This window comes from Lycorma delicatula, chromosome 6 (assembly GCF_047948215.1).
Source record: "Lycorma delicatula isolate Av1 chromosome 6, ASM4794821v1, whole genome shotgun sequence".
NCBI lineage: Eukaryota > Metazoa > Arthropoda > Insecta > Hemiptera > Fulgoridae > Lycorma > Lycorma delicatula.
The window spans coordinates 103,214,817-103,235,689 of record NC_134460.1 but is presented as its reverse complement, the minus strand read 5'-3'; the positions used below and the strand labels follow the sequence as shown (position 1 = coordinate 103,235,689).

Sequence of the window (20,873 nt, the reverse complement as noted above, 5' to 3'; positions counted from 1 at the left end):
ATTTCGATGAGCTGGTCGTGAATCTAAACCGGTAACTTAGCTGCTGCAACAACGTTTTTCATTAAACGGATCAGTACTCATCCCTTCCAGAAATAATTTTTATCTTCCGGGAAATAATCCGCCAACTTAATTTATAGCTCACGCAACTGCATCTTCAGGTTCTTCGATCTGTGATGAATAATAGTGTCTTCTTCATCCAACTTTTTCTCAGTATAATCGAAGTAAATGTAAACATATCAAAACCTTTGCTTTGAAGGCGACTAATCCGGATATAAAACTTCTTAATATAAGCATAAACTCTGTTATTACTAAAATGTTTATATTAATCCTTTTAAATTCACAGTAAACTCGTTTAAATGCGAAAATACAAAATCAGCTAAATAATACAATAGCAATATACACTCATTATTCTGTAAAAACATTAAGAATGGCGTGTTTATCCTGGAAAATATTATTAATTCACCTCGTAATTCCAATAACCGGGTTAACATTTTACCCCATGATAATCATGTGACCTCTGTATGGAAAATAAGAGATTTTTTGTTTTCGTCCATTTCATCGCATAGTTTAGTAAATTACCTATCCAGGTCGATTTTTAATAAAATTAATCATTTTTACAGCTCTACAAAGAATTTTTCTGAAATTTTCCGGGATGTTTTTTGTGGCAAGAGCATATCTGTTGAGAAAGTAATGAGTCCACTCCGCCCTTTGCATAAGATGATCTTTTTATTTTTTCTTCAGAAATCCTGAAAATTCTTTCTTTGTATCGCCTTTGTAACATCACTATATACTGCAATGAATTTTGTCCAATCTATGTTATACAAAGTGATTCAAAGAAACGGAAAATTTTGAAAGTTGTGTTGGTAGCCGTGGGCGATTGGTACCACTTGATAAGTGGCGCCAGCCTCTCTAACCTAACCTGCCATTTAGTTGTCATGGATCCTTGGAGTGGTGCGCAACGTGCATTTGCTATCAAAGCGTTTTACAAAAACAATGACAGTGTGGAGGGAGCGCGTAGAGAATTTCGCCGTCATTTTAATCTGGGACGGCACGACCGTGTTCCATCAGCACATGCAATTAAAACATGGATATCTAATTTTGAGGAAACTGGTTTGGCAATGAAAAAGAAACCTCCAGGCCATGAGCGAACCGTCCGTACACCACAGAATGTTCAAGCTTTGCAAGATGCTGTCACACGAAGTCCACATCGGTCAATCCGTCGTCTCTCAGCATTTTTACAATCGCATAGTTCAAGTGTTCGAAGAATGTTAGTGAAGGACTTGCAATACCATCCATACACGTTGCAGATCGTCCAGGAACTGAAACCGAACGATGCAGTTGTGCGAGCACAATTCTGTAATGTAATGCTTCAGAAGATAAATGATAACGAAGAGTTTGTTCACGAACTTTGGATGTCAGACGAAGCGCATTTCCACCTCAGTGGATTTGTTAACAAGCAAAATTTCAGATACTGGGCACAAGAAAATCCTACGCAGCTACACCAGCGTCCGTTGCACAGCCAGAAAGTGACCGTGTGGTGTGCTATGTCATCTTACGGTGTTACAGGCCCTTATTTTTTTGAGGATGACAACGGTCTTGCGATTACAGTGACGTCGGCTCGTTACGTAGCCATGCTAGAAACCTTTGTTGTGGAACAACGAAAGAGGTTTCCACCGATTCTTAACACAGCGTTTCAACAAGACGGAGCAGCGTCACATACTGCACGAATATCGATGGCACCTGTACGCCGATTGTTTGGACAACGTTGCATTTCACGAAATGGTGACATTAGATGGCCTCCCAGATCGCCTGATCTCTCAGCTTGCGATTACCCTTTGTGGGGTCAGCTTAAAAGCAAAGTGTTCCACAGTAGACCTGCTACAACGGAAGAACTGAAGGCAAAGATCCGAGAAGCAATTGCGGAAATTCCATTTGAGATATTACGTCAAACCATGAACAATTTAACGAAGAGACTTCGTGAGTGTTTACGTAGAAGAGGAGGTTACCTGGAAGATGTCATCTTAAAAAAATATACTAAAATGTATGTATCCTAAAATGGCAACATTTGTACAATTACATGAAATAAAATTCATTTTCTAAAAAAATATTTTCATTAACGTTATTTAATTTTTTAAATTTCCGCTTTCTTTTAATCACCCTGTAGTTTTTAGTAATTTCATTTTAAAAAAAAGACAATGACCTTTTGCGTAAGCAGATATTGATCGGAAGAACAACATATTTTCTTTAATTTATCTGCCTTATCGCATTCATATCTCACAAACCATAAGAACTGAGAAATTTAACCAATTGTTGATTCATCAGATTGAATACTAAAAAATTCACTTGAACTAATTTACTGAATTATCTGATCGCGAACATCAATAGCCATGTCGTCAATTTGCCTTGATACTGTGTCGTTAAAAAGCGGAATTTTTTTCTATGGTTTTTCTTCTTCCATGCCTGTTAAAACACAAACCATATTAATTTCAGCAGGCAATATGAGGTTTTCTACGATTGCATTGGAATTTAGACATCTTAAACTACTCTTAATGCTACAAGATAAGATGCTTCAAGTATACTTTTATCAGTATTGCTTGAAATAAAAATAAAAATAGAAGCTTGTTGATTTCTCAAAGTGTCATCTTGTTTCGAAAAATTCCAAGGGTTTGCTTTTACGATCCGGATTTTTAGTTTCAAAGTATGGAATTTTGATGGCTTCACGCTTTCATCGGAGAAAACTTGAAAGCAAACAACGCACTGTGGCTTTCCATCCAATAATTTAAAAAACTTTCACTGTACAATCTTGCCTTTTACCAATAGATCCACTGGATACAGATTTTCCTCACTTCATTTTTTCACAAATTTATCCATTTTCCGAAAGAATTTAATTTAAAAAAATTATTATACCCTTTGATCGCACACTAAAAGACAGAAACCTCAATTATTATCTTCAATGAAATTACTCTTTTAAAAAGACTTAAATAAAGGTACAAGACGCACGCTTCGCATTCGAAAAACTAAACTGACGTTCTGCAACCCCTTACGCCTCTTTTATACTGTTGGGAGCACGAAGCGTTCAAACGTATCATATGCATGTTCGAACATGACGCACTCACAGCGAATATTATGCAAGCAGAAATTACAAGGAGCACGTATACACATCAAGTTGGAACCTTAAATTTCTTATATTTGTACACCTCATATATGTATCCTTAGCTATCAAAGAAGCTAAATAGTTTTAACTAGGTTTAATTGGGTCAGGGTGGGGGGATCGCGAAATATTCATTATATACGTTTTTACTTTTTGGGAGTCGTGGGGCTAAAGACATTGAGAATTGCTACTCAACTCTAAACGAGTTCGTTTGATTCTGCAGCTCTCCAACCTTGTAGATATATTTACGAGTTAAAGCTTCTCATTTAAAAAAATTCGGTGGTCATTTAAAATACCCTTTTTTTCAAATACAAATATTATATTCCATAATAACGTAGTCCAACATTAAATGACCTATAACGTTATGATATGAAATAAATGTGTAAATACACAGTATGTCTGAAAAGTTCCCACCTAAATTGTTGTAGTCGATACAACTAGCGCCATCTCTCCGACAACCAAGGAACTATGCAATACGATGTCTGACGAGTGTGTGTACAAAATTTCATCACGTTTTGTCACTCCAGTCCCGAGTTATAATCGGCCGCGTACGTTGTGTTCATGTGACCTTGTGCTAGCACGCAACATGGAACAGAGAAGCGCGATAAAATGTTGAGTTCGACTTTAAAAATCTTTCGATGAAACTTATTCTATGACACAGTAAGCATTCGGTGATGAAGCCGCGTCTCATACAACATACACGTAGTGGAAGCGGTTTAAAGACGGAAGAGAGTCGTTGGTTGACGACGAACGAGGTGGGAGGCCGTCAAAAGCTGTTCGACCAAAACGTTGCGAAAATGCACGCGCAACTGGTCAAACTGTCCCAACTGGTCAAACCGTGAACTCTAAATTCTACTTGGAAGCAATGAATCGCTTGATGGGTCGCAATCATCAAATCCGGCCTGAGAAGCCAGGATCCGGACAGTTGGTCTCTCTTGCACGACAATGCCTCGGCACACAATGTCAACAGATTTAACTAGTTATTACGTCACAAATCAAATCACCCTATTTGGCTCCAGCAGACTATTTTTTGTTCCCGAAATTCAAGTTGAAGATGAAAGGCCGCTTTTTCGACGACATTCCGGCCATCCAAAGGGCTTGCTCGAAGTAGTTTGAAGGTGATCCCACAAAGTGATTTCTCCAGAGCATTTGACGGCGTCTACCGGTACTGCAACGAGTGTATAACTAGATAAGGGTTCTATGTAGAGGGCTGATGTGAGTAAATTCGTTTATCTTTAAATCTGTATTTTTATTTAATTTAGTTCGGGAACTTTTCAGACATACTGTGTATATTTCTTACATATTGTTATTTCTGTTCACATTAATAATTCAAATAATATTTTTAGAAAATCGTATTTTTGAGAGAACATTACTAAAATTAAAAAAAAAAAAAAAAACATGTTACTAAGAGAAGACGCATTGCAAGCAGAAATAAAAATAAAATCCTACAAATAGACGGTCGTTCTATTTATTATTATAATGCAATAAATTTAAATTATTAAATACTCTACAGCGGAATTAATTATGTAAATTAATAACAAAAAAAAGGCCGACGAGTGTCTGAATCTAATGATAAACCAAGGAGTTGGAATTAATTACTAATTTCCATACAAACACATTTAAATAAAATAAAAAAAATCATTGAACATTAGAAAAACATTTTATGAAACGATTTATTACATCACTTGAAAACAGGTAGTATTTCGATCACGTATAACGAACTACTACCCTGAATATTTAAAAAAAACAAATACCAGAATGAATAATTTGTTAAAACAAAAAAAAAAAAACAGAAGTCATTTATAATGTCTTATACTAAAAATAAATATAAGGCGACAAAGATCAGTACAGAGTACCTGTCTAAGTCCAGGCACGTCTCCTACAGCAGTACCGTCAGCTCTTATCCAAATGATTTCCGGTGTTGGTTGTCCTCGAGCAGTACATTCAACTACAGCACCTGTCGTATTTGAAAAATCTACTCGGTTTGGAGGTTCTTTTATAAATATTGGCCCCATTGTATCCTCTTCAGATGCTGCTCTTTCTGTAACACAGACGAAACAATAAACGATTAACAAATTATTTGAAAAAGAGAATATATTGTATTTAATAAAATAAAGGATTAAACACAGTATTTAAGGAATTAAAAATTTACTGCATTTGAGTAATTAAATACTGCAATTAAAGGGTCGATTATAATTAAATACAGCCGATTGTATCGATAATAAAATATTGTTAACTTCAATGAATTACTTAAAAACAATCAGCCAGCAAGCATAGATTGAAAAATACTGATTAATGAACAATTTAAAATTACTTAATTAAATTTCATCTTTCTAATTTCGATAAATTATGTTAAAGAATTTTTTTATCGGATGTATCTTTTTTTCTGGTTAATGAAAAATATCATTGTTAACTATCAAATTCTTCTGACGAAGAAAAAACTGATTTCTAACTTATAGTGTAAGCCTCATATACCTCATTAATTTTTTGTTTCAATAGCACAGTTCGTGGTAATACATGTGCGGTGGCGGTTCGCGTAAAAGCTCTGTAGAACTGCCGCATCCCCTATTTCCACTTGATATTATCGATAACATTTAATATAATGAATCTTTTTCCTTTAATTCTTTCTTTATACTTGTACAATATATAACCCTTAAACTAAATGTCAGTAGTCATTTCCCAGTTTATGAAAAAAATACAAAAATCTTTGTATGGAACTGTGCGATTCACAGTTCCAGCGGAGTGATTTTTGGCTGTTGTGTGCATGCGCACATAGGAAGCTGCACGCGAGGCGGCGAGGGGAGAGAGAGAGCACTGTTTCTCCCACAGTGCCGCCCTTGGCATGCTGATGAAAGATAGTTTTGTTTTTTTTTCTTCGCGTATGTATAGAACGTTCCTTGTTCTAGTTAGTCCCTTTTCTAGTTAGTCGGTGGAGGGAATATGAAAGCGGTTTAGTTGTTTTTTTCAGTAGTGATCAGAAGATGGCGGATGCAAGGGCTCTTTGATTGCTAAATCTGCCCAAAAACACGCTGGAAGGACGAAAGAGAAGGTAATTAGTGAAAAATAATTATGTATTTGTTTCTGTGTACATATAAATTTAAATTAAGCACCACTGAACTATAATGTTTTTAAGCGGGTATTTTATTAATTTTTTATCTAATAATGCTTTTTTTTTTTTTTTTTTTTTTTTTTTTTTGTCTTCAGTCACTTGACTGGTTTGATGCAGCCCTCCAAGATTCCCTATCTAGTGCTAGTCGTTTCATTTCAGTATACCCTCTACATCCTACATCCCTAACAATTTGTTTTACATATTCCAAACGTGGCCTGCCTACACAATTTTTCCCTTCTACCTGTCCTTCCAAAATTAAAGCGACTATTCCAGGATGCCTTAGTATGTGGCCTATAAGTCTGTCTCTTCTTTTAACTATATTTTTCCAAATGCTTCTTTCTTCATCTATTTGCCGCAATACCTCCTCATTTGTCACTTTATCCACCCACCTGATTTTTAACATTCTCCTATAGCACCACATTTCAAAAGCTTCTAACCTTTTCTTCTCAGATACTCCGATTGTCCAAGTTTCACTTCCATATAAAGCGACACTCCAAACATACACTTTCAAAAATCTTTTCCTGACATTTAAATTAATTTTTGATGTAAACAACTTATATTTCTTACTGAAGGCTCGTTTAGCTTGTGCTATTCGGCATTTTATATCGCTCCTGCTTCGTCCATCTTTAGTAATTCTACTTCCCAAATAACAAAATTCTTCTACCTCCATAATCTTTTCTCCTCCTATTTTCACATTCAGTGGTCCATCTTTGTTATTTCTACTACATTTCATTACTTTTGTTTTGTTCTTGTTTATTTTCATGCGATAGTTCTTGCGTAGGACTTCATCTATGCCGTTCATTGTTTCTTCTAAATCCTTTTTATTCTCGGCTAGAATTACTATATCATCAGCAAATCGTAGCATCTTTATCTTTTCACCTTGTACTGTTACTCCGAATCTAAATTGTTCTTTAACATCATTAACTGCTAGTTCCATGTAAAGATTAAAAAGTAACGGAGATAGAGAACATCCTTGTCGGACTCCCTTTCTTATTATGGCTTCTTTCTTATGTTCTTCAATTGCTACTGTTGCTGTTTGGTTCCTGTACATGTTAGCAATTGTTCTTCTATCTCTGTATTTGAACCCTAATTTTTTTAAAATGCTGAACATTTTATTCCAGTCTACGTTATCGAATGCCTTTTCTAGGTCTATAAACGCCAAGTATGTTGGTTTGTTTTTCTGTAATCTTCCTTCTACTATTAATCTGAGGCCTAAAATTGCTTCCCGTGTCCCTATACTTTTCCTGAAACCAAATTGGTCTTCTCCTAACACTTCCTCCACTCTCCTCTCAATTCTTCTGTATAGAATTCTAGTTAAGATTTTTGATGCATGACTAGTTAAACTAATTGTTCTGTATTCTTCACATTTATCTGCCCCTGATTTCTTTGGTATCATTACTATAACACTTTTTTTGAAGTCTGACGGAAATTCCCCTTTTTCATAAATATTACACACCAGTTTGTATAATCTATCAATCGCCTCCTCCCCTGCACTGCGCAGTAATTCTACAGGTATTCCGTCTATTCCAGGAGCCTTCCTGCCATTTAAATCTTTTAATGCTCTCTTAAATTCAGATCTCAGTATTGTTTCTCCCATTTCATCCTCCTCAACTTCCTCTTCTTCCTCTATAAAACCATTTTCTAATTCATTTCCTCCGTATAACTCTTCAATATATTCCACCCATCTATCGACTTTACCTTTCGTATTATATATAGGTGTACCATCTTTGTTTAACACATTATTAGATTTTAATTTATGTACCCCAAAATTTTCCTTAACTTTCCTGTATGCTCCGTCTATTTTACCAATGTTCATTTCTCTTTCCACTTCTGAACACTTTTCTTTAATCCACTCTTCTTTCGCCAGTTTGCACTTCCTGTTTATAGCATTTCTTAATTGCCGATAGTTCCTTTTACTTTCTTCATCACTAGCATTCTTATATTTTCTACGTTCATCCATCAGCTGCAATATATCGTCTGAAACCCAAGGTTTTCTACCAGTTCTCTTTATTCCGCCTAAGTTCGCTTCTGCTGATTTAAGAATTTCTTTTTTAACATTCTCCCATTCTTCTTCTACATTTTCTATCTTATCTTTTTTACTCAGACCTCTAGCGATGTCCTCCTCAAAAATCTTCTTTACCTCCTCTTCCTCAAGCTTCTCTAAATTCCACCGATTCATCTGACACCTTTTCTTCAGGTTTTTAAACCCCAATCTACATTTCATTATCACCAAATTATGGTCGCTATCAATGTCTGCTCCAGGGTAAGTTTTGCAGTCCAAGAGTTGATTTCTAAATCTTTGCTTAACCATGATATAATCTATCTGATACCTTCCAGTATCGCCTGGCTTTTTCCAAGTGTATATTCTTCTATTATGATTTTTAAATTGGGTGTTGGCAATTACTAAATTATACTTCGTGCAAAACTCTATAAGTCGGTCCCCTCTTTCATTCCTTTTGCCCAGCCCGTATTCACCCACTATATTTCCTTCCTTGCCTTTTCCAATGCTTGCATTCCAATCTCCAACTATTATTAAGTTTTCATCTCCTTTTACGTGTTTAATTGCTTCATCAATCTCTTCGTATACACATTCTACCTCATCATCATCATGGGCGCTTGTAGGCATATAGACGTTAACAATCGTTGTCGGTTTAGGTTTTGAATTTATCCTTATTACAATGACTCTATCGCTATGCGTCTTGAAATACTCTACTCTCCTCCCTATTTTCTTGTTCATCACGAAACCTACTCCTGCCTGCCCATTATTTGACGCTGAGTTAATTACTCTAAAGTCACCCGACCAAAAGTCGCCCAAAATAGCCTAATAATGCTAAAAAATATTATCTGTATTGACATTTTATTATTTATTCGGTTAAACTGAATATTACCATATTCTTGAATGTGATAAGTGCAGAATTAGATTATTATCCTGCTTCCGACTATTCTATCTGATTCATTTTTTCGGTTCTTTTATTTTGCAGAAAACTTTAACCATGGCCTTGAGATGGTCCAGAAAAAAATTTTCTGAAGCAGCACCCCCACTAATTTTAGCTAAGAGTCGCCACTGCACATGTCGTCAAAATAAATTATTTATTACATTCATTTTATATAATTTACAATTAAAAATCATTTCTTATCTAAATACATATTTATAAAATTGAGATTTTATCTCTACTCACAACATTTCTAATTCTGTGTTTCATACAAAATAAAATAATGTACTACCTTGAATTATGTATAGCTCTTTACTTATACTTATAAATAATTAATAAAAACATTTTTAGGATAATTTAATATATACCTAATTGAGATTAGAGTAAAATATTCGATGTGCGCAAATCCCTTTTAACAAAAGAAGTTTTTTCTACCAGCTCAGGATTATTTTACAACAAAAAATTATAAGAAAACAATTTCCAACAACTATCATCATAAAAGTTTTTTGAAATTTTAAGAGAGTTCCGTTTCCTTGTAAGGAAAACATTTTTGGGTGATTTATTCGGATACGATTCGTTTTAATAAAAATATTTGTAGGCGAAATAAATTACGGCAAAGAAGATTTTAAATAACTTTTCTGACGGAGTATTCTTCCTATGAAATACTTTCATTATCTACCGCCAAGGATTAGGTTCTAGACCTGTTTCTCCCATCGTAACCTCGGACTTCCAATCTTTCGCCTTCCTCTCGGGATATTGTACAATGCACGTTTAGGTAACCTACTATCTTTCACTTACTGGACATAAACCAGTCAGTTATCTCTATGATGCTTAATTGCTTCATTGACAGCCATCACCCGGAATTCATTCCTAATTCTGTCATTCCTATATCTGTCCAACTTACTCACTCCCTTCACTCTCCTTAAAAATCTCATTTCAGATGTCTGGACATGTTTATCTTTTTTTGACATCGTCCAGATTTCACTCCCATAAAGAAAATCAAGCAATTATAACATTGAAATACTTTCTTTTTTCAATATTTCTCACGTAAAATACATTTAAGAAGAAAAAATCAGTGAAATTAAAATTTAACAATTTTTGAAAAAAGATGTCATGAAAGTTTGGCCAGTAAGGGATTCCTTTCTGGAAACAATTAGGAGTATGGTATATTAAAAATAATATCCTTAGAAAATCTTTCTACCTATGACCTCGCCGAGCTTTGCCGTTATGAAAATATTAATACTAAATTGAAAGTCAGTCCACCGGGCTGGTCTATTGGTTAACACGTCGTCACAAATCAATTGTTTAATAGCTGATTTTCGAAGTCAAAGGTTCTCGTGTTCAAATCCTAGTAAAAGTTAGTTGCTTTTATACGGATTTGAATAACAGACAGTGGATACCGGTTGGGATAAATTTGGTGGTTGGGATTTAATTACCCACACGTCTCAGGAATGAGTCTGTACAACACTACGCTGCATTTACACGTTATACATACCATCTTCACCTCATTGGGCCATGGGACGACGAGGGGGGTGCTTATTGTTCACTAGTTGAACAGATTGCAATGTACACAATAGGAAAATAAAAAATTGAAAGTCGAAACTACGCCAACTATGTGTATGGCTTACCCTGATGGAACGTCTTAGTTGAGGATATAAAAATCTACAGAGTGCTACTTTACTCGCATGTGGATGAGTTCTCGCAGGTCACCACCGGATTAGACGATAAAATTAAATTTAGAGAACACATAACTCTCTAAAGCAATCGATATTGTTGACATAGCCAATGATATAGACAATACATATCGAAATAGACAACGAAATCAAATTTAATAAAAGAAGTTGTAGGTTATTTATTTTTTACGTTTTTTTTCATTTATAATTTGCATATTGGTGAGGTTTAAACTATAATAATCATCCAGGGGATCATAAGAAACCTACAATTAAAATTTCGTAATGATCGGTGCAGTAGTTTTCTTGGTTATCAGGAACAAATGAAAAAGACGCTATCTTTTATATAGTAGTGAGATTAAATCCAAAGTAAGTGTTATTTACATTACTAAGCTGGAGGAAGTACAGAACTACTTATAAAGATAACATGTTTATTTATAGTCTGTAAATGCAGAACGGCTGCACCGATTTTCATGAAATAAATTAAAGATTCATCTCTCATTCACGAGCGGCAATAAATACAGCACGAGAGACGCCATATACTACTAACCGAAAATCTAAAATATAGTTTAAAACTCACCACGTGGAATATGAAATAGAAACGTATGAAAAACAGATTATTAATATGTAAACGAATGCAGGATGGCCCGGAACTGACTGAAAATTTCAATTTTGAATACTGCACCTGTGCGATACCTTGTCCTGGTTGATGGAAGGGGAAATGGCAGAGAAGAAGATGCCATTTCATATAATCAGTCGCAATGAAGGTTTGGAGTGTGTAACAATGTGTTACCTGTAATCGTACTCGTGGTCGCGTACAGTTTTGGAATTCCAAATCGGTTTGAGTCCTGGAATTCCAAACCGGGTTCGAATTCTGGTCAGGAATGGCATTTTCACACACGCTACAAATCATTCATCTCATGCTCTGAAGCATGCCTAACTGTGGACCCGGAGGTTAAACAAAAAAAAAATTGGTTTGAGTACCCGGAGGTCCTGGGTTCGAATCCCGGTCAAACATGGTATTTTTCACACACGCTACAAAACATTAATCTCATCCTCTGCGGAAAAAATGCTTTACTGCGGACCTGGAGGTTAAAAAAAAACCGGTTTGAGTGAAAAAATCTGAATAAGCTGGTAGTTTTTGGTATACAAAGAGTGAAAAAAGCTTTTCAACGCCGTCCTCGACGTTTGGTGCGACAGCAGTCTCAAATTTTAGAATTAATTTAACGCCCAGACACATCAAATTGCACCCTTACAAATAGAAAATTATTCAAAAACTTCATGACATACATAAGAAAGCACAAGTTGGTTTGCACCGCTATGAACGGTGTGCTACAGGAAAACAAACTTCCTGAAAAATTTTTTAATGACCGGCGAAGCCAATTTTCATCTTTCAGGCTTGTAAACAAACAAAATACGTAATACCGGTCACCAATGAGCTCTAATGAATAATTTCAAATGCCGTTAAATTCTCCTTAAGGAAAGGTTTGGTGTAGTTGGTGTTTTCAGGATTGTCGGTCCGCAATTCTAAATGACATTAAGGAACAGTGACTGTTAATTCAGAATGATATGGGACTATAAAACGGAAGGATTTGTTCCTTCCGTCTCTTACGACGACTTGGTATTGACCCCCAAAAACCGATATTTTCAGCAAGATGAAGCAACAACTCTTAGTGTGCGAATCAGTATAGCCGTGTTCGTGAAATATTTGTAACTGTTATATCTTGTTCCGGAGATACTCCTCTTTCACTTGAATTTAGTGTACCAAATTCTTTTGGGAGTTCTTTAAAGACGGTGTGTTCCACGATTTATCAAGAACTCAAAAAAAAGCACCGTTAAAGAAGTTGCAATTATTGATGAGGATTTATGGACGCGCGTTACGGCAACTTCCAGACACGCTTACAAGAATGAATAATGTATACGGATGTAATTTTCAAAAATAAGTTTTTAATCTACGGGTAATAAATAGCATTCTTGGAAGTATTTATAAACGTTTTCACTTATTTTCCTGTTTCCATATATTATTTATGACCGTTTGAAATATATCAGTCGATTTCGCGCCACATGTATATAACAGTATTCTGTAGTACAGAAAAAAATTAATTAAAACGAACAGGCAATTGAAATTAAATTGAACTTCTGGAAATTTTAAAAAGAAATTGTTACTAAAAAATGAAAAGACGAATACCACAGTAAATTAAATTATGATACACATTATGAATTTCAAAGTATTAAAAACATTTCATAAATAAGCCACCAATCTGTAAAAAGTAATTAATTTTAATTTAATTTTTTTTTCATAATTCAACTTTTGACTAATTGTTCATTTTTACCCTTGTTACTTAAAGAGGAAAAAATATTAAATAACATTTACGAAGAGTTATAACGTAATAATACTGTTGTAAATAGCTTCCCCTCTACTTTTTCCGTAAAAAAAACAAGCATAGCTTGATAGTCTGATTTACTAACAATGATAGTAAACTTTTTTAAGTGGGTATTACGTAGGTTTATATCCACTAATGAAACAATTCATGTAGAATAAGATTTTATGTTTACTATAAATAAAACATTTAACAGTAGCAAAATTCTGACAATGAAGAAGCACTCCGTTCCAACTAATAACTCAGAAGGGGAGAAACTTGTATAAAAGCGTTGCTATAGCAACTCAATTCGATTGAGTAAACAAAATAGTATCTACAACTCAACACATCCCTCTTCTACTATATCTTCAATGAACGGTGCATAAATAAAAGAAAAGCAAATAACACAATTTTTTTTTACTATTTCTACTGAACAGAAAAATTATGATTCACCGTCTTAGTTAAAGTTTATATCTTAATACTGCAATCCTTTACTGAAACACTCTTTGAAAATGTCAATATTATTTGCAATTCATTTAATTAGCGTTTAATCCATATTCTAAAATAGAGCTAAATTAACAATAAAAAGTAGTTTATATAAAATAGATATTCGCCAGTATTTATCAGCAACATTTTCCTGAAGAAAAGGTAGTGTACTGACTGTTTATCTACGTTTCTTTCTGAAACACGAGAAAAATTAAAAAAAGTAAAAAATACAACTGTTTCCCGCAGTTAAAGAAACCTTACCAAAATTGGTAAATTGATTCTTTGATTGTAAAACCCTTACACGTACAAGATTTAACATACTTTTGCCTATTCCATTTCGTCATTAATAAATACGGAAAGAATCTAAAATGTCAGTTTCTATAAATGGTGTTTTGTTTTTTTTTTTTAAAGAAAGGTTTTTTCTTCGATGAAAAAATGATAATGGAAAAAATTAATCAAGAGAAACATATTAAGAGAGATTTAAATTAATTAATTTAATCAACTAATTATGAGGAGAAATTTAATCTCCCATCATATAGTTTATTGAACCGAACGTAAATCTGCTGCAAATTATTTAATAGCTAGCCCATGAATTCCAGTTATATTTAAATTAAAAAGCGGCGTTACGTGTAACTGAGAGTAAATGTCAAGTTTTACTGGTGGATTCTTGAATCAGATGATTCACTTGAGTTGAAAGAAGCATTTAAAAGAAAAACTGGAATAGGTAGTACAAAACAATTTGATACGTATTCCTTTCTATCTTGTAATAATAAATTATTTCTAAGGTCTTTCTTCTTAATTCAGTTGGATCGTTATTTTTAATTATTCAATAAAATCAATCAACATATTCTGTGTAATTTTCGATTCATCTGTATCAAAATATCGAAACTGAAACGACTTAGAAAAAGAATGATACATTTTAAGTTCCTACAGATACAACAAAAAAGTTATAAGCAAATAGATAAATTCATAACAAAGATGATATTAAGTTAAAGAATAGCAGTTAAAATTATGAAATGTTTTTAAGAGAGAACTACAATAATCGTAGGATGAAACTTGAATAGCGCTTTCCAGTAAAATCATCGTAGGTTGAACCAAGGATATCGTAAGAACGCCTTTAGCAAACGGCATTAAATACTTACAAAATAAAGACAATTAAATGCAAAGAAATGATACCTTGTTAAAAAAAAAACAAAACTATATAGTAATTACACTTTGTAAAAATGTAACACAAATAAAAATAACTTAAATGCTAACGGCTATTTTTAAAAAAAAATTCTTACTATCGTGCAGAAGATGAAAGTATTATTTGTTCAAAAACATTCTTTAAAAATACATAAATATATATATCGTGAGGATCTGCGGAAACAAGTTTTATAATACATATACCGACAGACATATGGTTGGCAGAAATAACAAAACATACGTGATGGTAGTAAACAACACTCCACAGTAATTTTACATACCATCGCATGAGAAATCATCCACAAAATAGCTACTGCTAATGCAAATTGGCTATTTTACCTCACGGAATTGAAAACATTAAAAAAATTACAAGGACATTTATTATGTTATATATGAATTAATAATAAAGTAATAATTCCGCTAATGAACGGACAAATAAAAAATTACTCAAGTAAAATAGCATTAATAATGAAAAAAAAAAACGGCTATATTTAAGTGTATATATAGTAATAAAAACGTAAGTAAAATATAAAATTTTTTTATATAAACTTCCTGAATGTCTAAACTTTTTTTCCTTTTTAGCCTCCGGTAATCACCGTTAGGTATTACTTCAGCGGATGATATGTTTGAATGTGAGTAAAGTGTAATCTAGTATAGTCTCAGGTCGACCATTTCTGAGATGTGTGGTTAATTGAAACCCATCCGCCAAGAACACCAGTATCCACGATCTAGTATTCAAATCCGTATAAAAGTAAATGCTTTTACTAGGACTTGAACGTTGGAACTCTCGACTTCGAAATAGCTGATTTGAGAAGACGCGTCACCACGACACCAACTCGGTGAGTTTGAATATCTTTTTTCTTTTTCTATTTAGCCTCCGGACCACTGTCAGGGATTACTTCGGAGAATGAATAAGGATGATATGTATGAGTATAAATGAAATGTAGCCTTGTAGTCTCAGATCGACCATTTCTGAGATGTGTGGTTAATTAATCCCAACCACCAAAGAAAACCGATATCCACGATCTAGTATTCAAATCCGTATAAACGTAACTGCCTTTACTAGGGATTGAACGCTCGAACTCTCGACTTCAAAATCAGCTGATTTGCGAAGACGCGTTCACCACTAGACCAATCCGGAGGGTCTGAATGTCTTTTTTTCTGTTTAGCCTCCGGAACCACTGTCAGGATTACTTCAGAGGATGAATGAGGTTCATAGGTATGAGTGTAAATGAAGTATAGTCTTGTACAGACTCAGGTCTACCATTTCTGAGATGTGTGGCTAATTGAAACCCAACCACCAAAAAACACCGGTATCCACGATCTAGTATTCAAGTCTGGGGTTTGAATCTCTTTCTTTTTTTTTTCTTTTTCCTGTTTAGCCTCCGGTAACTACCGTTTAGATAATACTTCAGAGGATGAATGAGGATGATATGTATGAGTGTGAATGAAGTGTAGTCTTGTACATTCTCAGTTCGACCATACCTGAGATGTGTGGTTAATTGAAACTCAACCACCAAAGAACACCGGTATCCACGATTTAGTATTCAAGTCCTAGTAAAGCCAGCTATTTTTACACGGACTTGAACGCTGGAACTCTCGACTTCCAAATCTGCTGATTTGGGAAGACGCGTTCACCACTAGACCAACCCGGTGGGTCGGGGTTTGAATGTCTAAACTGTACTTAGTTAACTAAACGACGTCACTACCATTTTTTCTAGTTGAAATTAGTAATTGAAAAGCATTAATTTAAATATTTTTACAATTTTTCAGCATGTATACTTGTATATTATTACGAGAAATTTACATCAAAAATGTTTTATTACATACATTTGAAAAATAGATTCCAAAATTGTAAATAATTTCGAGTGTTTCAAGCAATTTCTACAAATTTAACTCTAAAACTAAGAGGTTGTAATTAAGTAAGCTGGTTCCTCTTAGGGGAAGCTTTTTGAAAACAACAATTCTTAAATGAGTAATATAAGGGAAAATCATGAAACACAAAATCAACAATTCGGTCACATTCCAAAATCTTATCGTAACTGTTTATCAAATAAAAATTTTGGCTAAGTGTTGAATGACTTTCCCGGCTACGCCGATCAAAAGTGATGATATCCAAAATAAGATTTTAGCATAAGAAAATCCCAAATTTCAAACTGAAAATTTTTGATTTTAGGGGATATATTACTCTATGGGGAAAATTATTTATAAAGAACTGATCCCTAACAAAAAAAAAATAAATAAATAAAAAACAATTGTTTTAAAATATTGAAAATTTAAGTGTAACTTTTATGAAAATGAAAAAATTAGCTTCTCATTTTGGGTCCAGAATATAATATAGATGCCAAAGCTACTTTAATTTTAATAACCCTTTAATATGAAGAAAAATACAAAAAAAAAGTTTAATAATAAAAACAATCAAGAGCAAAAAAAACAATATATATTTTTTTTAGAGGTGGGGAATAAATTTTAAGATAACTTTTACTGTAAGTTAAGCTTAACAAATCTGCTTAAGTAAAGTTTTCTACAAATTTTGAACCCCATTCAATAAAGGGTAACATAAGAAAAAAATTCTTGATAGTTCTAGAAATAATGTATAAATATTCAAAAAAAATTTGAAAAATATTTAAACCCGCCGGGTTAGTCTAGTGGTTAAACTCATCATCGCAAAATCAACTGATTTTCGAAGTATTCTTTGGTGGTAGGGTTTCAATTAACCACAGGTCTCAGGAGAGGTCGACCTGAGTCTGTACCAGACTACATGTTTACCGGTATATTTACACTTACATTGCAACTACGTGAGGCCTGGCAAGCCGGTAACGGCAATTGCATTTGTCTGTAAACACACACCCAGACCCGTCAATAGCTAGAAAACTGGTTGGAAGAAAAGACCTAAACCGAAGGGAGATAGAGCAAAACGACAAAAAAAACAAATATTTCAATTTTAAATAAACGGGGTGGTGGATGATTTTTTGATTTTTTTTTACTATTATGTATTGTAGGTAACAAATCTGCTTTAATAAAGTTATCTCTAATATATGTAATGTTTTTAAAACGTAAAGATTTGCAAAAAATTGGATACCCTATTTTTCACACCATCACCACACTGTCTCCTTTAATATTCTATTCTAGTTATATTCGCCGGAAAAGTTAAACATTTTTTAAATTATATTTTTAAAAGCCGTTTCCACACATGAATTTATCACAAGAACTACCTGTATTAAATTTGAAATTTAGTAAATTGTTTCTCTTAAGGCTGAGATACTCGCTAAAAAAGCTTTTTAGGAAGTTCAAATCCTATGAAGATTAAAAGGAGTTACAATCCTCAAAAGGAGACTAAATTCATAACCAATCTTCGTCAATTATAAGAATATGCGTACCAAAATCGATGAAAATTTTTTTAAGCAATTTCTTTTCCATAGAAAGGTGAACACCACTGGCATAAAAACATGCAGAAAGATATTATGATTCACTGTCATCATCCTAAAATAAAAATTTTACAAAAGATAAGATAAACTTTTTTTAGGTATTCTGTATGAATCAAAACTTCCTTTTCATTATGAATGGGACGGTATGAATATATGTTTAAGGGCAGGCATTTGCTAGTTAGAAGTAACTGAATTATTATTGGCAACATTATTATTTTTACTAAACTACGAGATTTGTAAATCATAATAATTAGGTGATCTTTAGGTATAATAATTTTCATAGTATAAATTGGTGTAGTAAGAATGATTTTTGTGATATACATGTATTAATAACAAAAAAAAAAATGAATTATTTTGTAAGCCTGGTTTGCTTTTTATATTAAATTTTCTCTTTCGGCTAACAAATCAGTTCATATAAAATATCTTTATACATTTAAAAATTTTGCGATTTTTTTTAAAGAAATTTTCACTCAAACACAGACTACAATATATCATTAATTAAATATTAAAAAAAGATACGAGTAGTTACTTGAACTTTATGTAAAACCTGAAAGACTATTTAGTCCTAAAAAATACAACTCGCATAAATCGATAATAAAAAAAAAACAACACAAAACAAAATTTTATGCATTTAAAAAAGGCTAAATATGAAAGCAACTCACATCGAATACAATGTGCATGTACATACATTCATAAGCAAATATATTGTGATATATACACACGCATGATTTCTGAACCTTAATACGCAAAGATTTGCAAAAAACCCGATACACTATTTTTGACATCATCACACAGTCTTATATTATTCTATATAGTATTAGAAGATTATTATTATTACTGAATTAATTCAGTTTAAAATCGACTAACCCAAAGTAATTTCATATACTCGGAGAAAATTGTTGTTTTTCGTAGGTTTCCAATAGCTACAGTAAATAAAGGTAAAAAATGTTTCAATTAGTAGCTATTTAATAAAAAAGCGAATATTTCAAGATTGCGTAAAAATTCAAATATATGGGAAATTGGTACGTTTCTTTTAAGTAAAAAATATATTCGGCAGTGGTGCCCGCATTCAATTAAAAAGTTAATATTTCAAGATTATGTAAAAATTCAAATATATGGGTAAATTGGTACGTTTCTTTTAATTAAAAAATATATTCGGCAGTAGTGCCCGCATAATGAATTAAGTACTAATAATAAAAAAAATCCCTTTTGGCACGCTGTTAGGCAGAGGTAGATTTCAACTATGCTAAGTAGGAATAAAAAAACTTTCCACCTTAAAGTTAAGAAAAACTTCAAATTTACTCGGTATGACAATGGTTGCATGTAGCAAAAGGTTTCACATGTTTAGCATACGACTAGCCCCATCCTCTTACAATTCCACCTACATTTTGGGCCCTTGCCGTAAGAGCTGGGCACAGCAAAAATTGTTACAGACAAACGTTTTAGGTAATGTTTAGAGGACTAACGACTACTTTAAACCGATTCGATACTGTGCCTATTAAGGGAGATATGATATCTTTTGGCTTCGAAAATTCATTTTTTCAACCCCTGGGTCGATGGTTGGTGATTTCAAAAAAACTTTACTTAGATAAGTTTTAGGCCCTTATCCAAAGAACAGTAGGACTTTAAACGAATTCGATATTTTACTTAATAAGAAAGTTATAGCGATAATTTTTTTTTTAAAAAGTCCCTCGATTTCCTCCCCATGGTCCGATTTTTCTCATTAACCAATTCCACCGAGATTTTGGGTCGTTATATTTTATGTATCGATTTGAAAGTGATTGCGCAACATTACGGCAGTTACCGTGTCCACAAGAAAATGAAATATATATATATATAAACTTTTGAAATGTCGGTGGTTTTGAGGTCTGAGGGATGTGAAACGCGAAATACGTCGAAATTTTCCGGAAGTCAAATCATGGTATCCATTATAATAGGTAGCTTTCTTGTGTAATCTACCTAAAATGTAAGTAATTACATGTGCACAATTTCTTTAAAAGTACTACAACTTCAGCTGGATAAAAGGCTAATGTTTTTCCTCTTAAGGAATACATTTAAAAAAAATTAATAGTTAACAAATAATAGCTTACAAACTATGTATCAATAGTTAATAATGATTAAGAACGAAAATGCTAGAATTATTAAAAATATATATAATAATTAACAAAAATTCTTGAAAGCTATTTCACAATATTAAATAATAGTAATTAAGTGTGATCAGATTTGCGGCAACAAAACTACAAGGAAAAAACCGCAAGTTATAACCGAAACTAATTTCTCCTTAATTCTATATCAACTTCCAATAGCCTAGCAAGCGTACAGTAACGTAAGCTCATGTCTTGTGTTGGTTATTGTCTGACGTCAACAACATTTAACAAACTGCAGAAAAAAAATTATTTCTTAAAAAAAACATAAATATTGGATAGACACCAACTTGGCTCTCTTAATACTAAAGTTACTTAATATATAATGAGAACTAATCTAAAGGTTTTCCTACTTATTTCATTTTCGTCTTAGTAAGTCTTTATTTAATTTTTTTAAACCCAGATAA

At 33.1% G+C, this 20,873-nt stretch overlaps 1 protein-coding gene across 15 annotated transcripts in view; it reads right to left on the bottom strand.

Annotated features, from left to right (window-relative positions):
• The window catches only part of Dscam1 (Down syndrome cell adhesion molecule 1), a 607,521-nt gene that overhangs the window by 345,392 nt on the left and 241,256 nt on the right, over window positions 1-20,873 (bottom strand). For all 15 annotated transcript variants that reach the window (XR_012756684.1, XM_075368244.1, XM_075368245.1 and 12 more), the window contains one exon: window positions 5,008-5,192. Coding sequence is in view for 14 of the 15 variants with exons in the window: in XM_075368244.1 (XP_075224359.1) it covers window positions 5,008-5,192 (185 nt within the window). In the remaining variant the exon portion in view is untranslated. The remainder of the gene's footprint in view (window positions 1-5,007; window positions 5,193-20,873) is intronic.